This window comes from Gopherus flavomarginatus, chromosome 19 (genome assembly GCF_025201925.1).
Source record: "Gopherus flavomarginatus isolate rGopFla2 chromosome 19, rGopFla2.mat.asm, whole genome shotgun sequence".
Classification (NCBI taxonomy): Eukaryota; Metazoa; Chordata; order Testudines; family Testudinidae; genus Gopherus; species Gopherus flavomarginatus.
Window position 1 is genome coordinate 18,715,840 of NC_066635.1, and position 2,873 is coordinate 18,718,712.

General features: G+C 38.2%; 1 protein-coding gene across 1 annotated transcript; it reads right to left on the reverse strand.

The window, feature by feature from the left end:
- Nucleotides 1–1,391: 1,391 nt before the first annotated feature.
- LOC127037675 (lysophosphatidic acid receptor 1-like) lies at nucleotides 1,392–2,354 on the reverse strand. The gene has a single exon (XM_050929689.1). The coding sequence runs from the start codon at nucleotides 2,352–2,354 to the stop codon at nucleotides 1,392–1,394; it is 963 nt and encodes a 320-aa protein (XP_050785646.1).
- Between the last annotated feature and the right edge of the window lie 519 nt (nucleotides 2,355–2,873).

Sequence of the window (2,873 nt, forward strand, 5' to 3'; positions counted from 1 at the left end):
CCATACATGTAGTGCTTTAGAGCTACCTCAGATCACTCAAAACTTCTATCCCAAAAATCACCCCCAAAAATGTATCCCAAAAGTTTATTTTGAACAATAAAGGGCAGAGTTGAAAAATTAGTTTCCATCTTCTAGTCTACGTAAGGAAATATGAAAAAATAAACTATTCAAGCATGTAATTTTGGGAAAGGGACTGTCCTTTTTAATTAGATGCAGATGAACAAAGTTTAATATCAATTATAAAATGTTTGCTCTTTTTATTTAAAAACCCCAGCAATTTTCTTGGTACATGATGAATTCCACTGCAGTCTTGATATTGTGAAACTGAAGTGTGTTTTTAGTTCAAGTTTTAAAGTGGGTGCAGTGTGAAAAGTAGAAATATGAAGAAATAAAAAGGTAGAAAGTATACAATCACAAATGTTTCACAAAAAAAGACACAATCAGTCTACATTTTGCAATTAAAAGGGCTACAGTAAACTAAGGTGAGTGCTATGTTAATAGAAAAAGAAAAATTTTTGCACACAGAAAAGACTGATTATAAATAGCTGAAACTTTAATTTTTTCTACTATTTCTGAAAATTTTCATGCAAATGAACACAAAGTTGCCTTTAAAAACATGAAACAATACAAAAAGTAAGAAAGTTTGCTAGTAATGCAAGCACAGCAGAAGCCGATTTCCAAATGCAAAGTAAATAGTATCCATGGATTTATTTTTATCTCTTAATGAAAAATAAATCATATGTTTCCAATAAAGGGACAGACAAATCAGGCATACACAGAACTGTCAGCCGTCAAATAACTGCTACTCTCAATTCCCATACTCAGGGTCAAGGATTATCTGAATAATCAAGTAAAATTAAAATAATGTAAAGAAAATTGATTTAACTCACAAAACTCTCCTTTCAAAACAGCAGCATTGCTATTTTATCAGAGCAAGACAAACATGGGTGCATCCAGAGAAGCACCTAACATTTGGGTGATTGCATTTCTATAGTCCAATAACTGAAGTAGGCTAATGTTCACAATCTGTTTTTGCTCATTAAAAAAAGCTCTCCTTGTTTGTGTTTTTTGCTCCCCCAAACACTCAGTCTGAATTTCTCCACAAGTGCATTACAAAGCAAGGACCTGAAGATCTCAAATCAGTGATGTTGGTGCCTACGGAAGAGTTAAAAGCAGTTCCAGCACTACCTCTGCCAAAGTAGCAGCAGGGAGCTGTCCACTTGCCCTAGTTCTGAAATTGACCCATGGTTGTAGGCCAATCTTTGGCATGCTAGAACCTGTGTGTGGCTTTGCAAGAGAGAACCACAGTCCAGCTGAAGAACTTAATGCATGCAGAAAATTATTAGACAGACTGACAGTTTTATGTTAGTCATATGCAATTCCAGAGTAGGTCAGATATTCCCAATGACTTGCACCCGGTTGCTGGCAGGGCACTTCAAAAACTTGAGCTTACTCCCCAATGTTTTAACTTGGAGCGTGTATATGATGGGGTTCCCCAAAGAATTAATGGTTATCATCATAGCAGTACAGTTTCGAAACACATAGACACTTGGATACAGGTCAGTGGGGCACAGATGGTTGGCTGCATCTAACACGACTCCTCCAACGAAAGGTGCATAGGAAACCAGTGCCAGAAGCCAGATAAAGACACTAGTTCTGGCAACCTGGACTTCAGCTGATTTGTAGGTGCCATTGGCTTGTCCACATGCTCCCATTGTGAACTTCTGTTTCCTCAATATGGCAATGATGCTAAGGTAGGTGAACAGAGGCAAGATAAAGGCCACCGCACAGTTGGGGATGGTGATTAAGATGAGGTAGTCAACACAAAATGGGCTGTAGAGAGCAGACATGTTTTCTTTGTTATGCAAGCAGTTCCACCCCATTAGAGGTATACAGCTCAAAGAGACAGCAAGTGCCCAGTTAATTAGAGCTGCAGCCAGCGACTGGTTTCGGGAAACCCTGCATCTCATCCTGAGGCTTTCTGCCACAGCCAAGTAGCGCTCAATTCCAATGCTGACTAAGTTATAGATGGTAGACAGAATAGACATAGTATAAAAGGCATACGCTATGAGGATATCCTTGGATCCAAAGATTGTGCTTTCTGGGTTAGTGATGAACAGCATTGAAATCCAAAAGCCTGAAGAGCTGGTGAGAAGATCAGAAAATGCCAAATTGCAGAAAAGAATAAAGATGGGTTTATGCAGATCCTTTGTAGATAATATGGTAATGATGACCGCACAGTTGAAGATCACAGATATTACGTTAATGATCAATTGAGGGATACCCAGTGCAAGGACTAGATGCGAGCTCCAGATTTCAGTGCTGTTGACAGAGCAGTTCAGGTGTCTGTTCATGGTGGAAAATCCAGTTTTAAACAGCTAAAAAACACTGCTTTGCATATCCTATATCCCGTGAGAGCGAACAATACAAGATGTATTACTGTCCCCCTGCTCTGCAGTTCAAAAATTTATCTTTTTGTTGGAATTTCTGTTGCCACAATATCATCCTAATAATGGATTAAACTTCAACCCTTAGTGCATTTAAAGCACTTTGGATATCAATTCAGGGACATGACTAAACCCCGTCAGGTTGCTAGGATAATCAAAGGTGGCAAACATATTCAATAAAGTATCATTCATCTCCCTATGGCAACCTTCCTCTGCCTACAGCAATCTTTATCAAGAAGTAAATATTCACTGCCTACAGTGGCATTATATGATCAGATTAGTAATTATAAAGTCTTGGATGGTATCCTAAAAAAAAAAAAAAACCTAATGTGAATTCAGGCCCTAATTCATAGATAGATTAGACAGAGATAGATATGCTAGTATGGTAATATTTAGCGGAGCATGTCGCTGGGTAGAAATTAAATG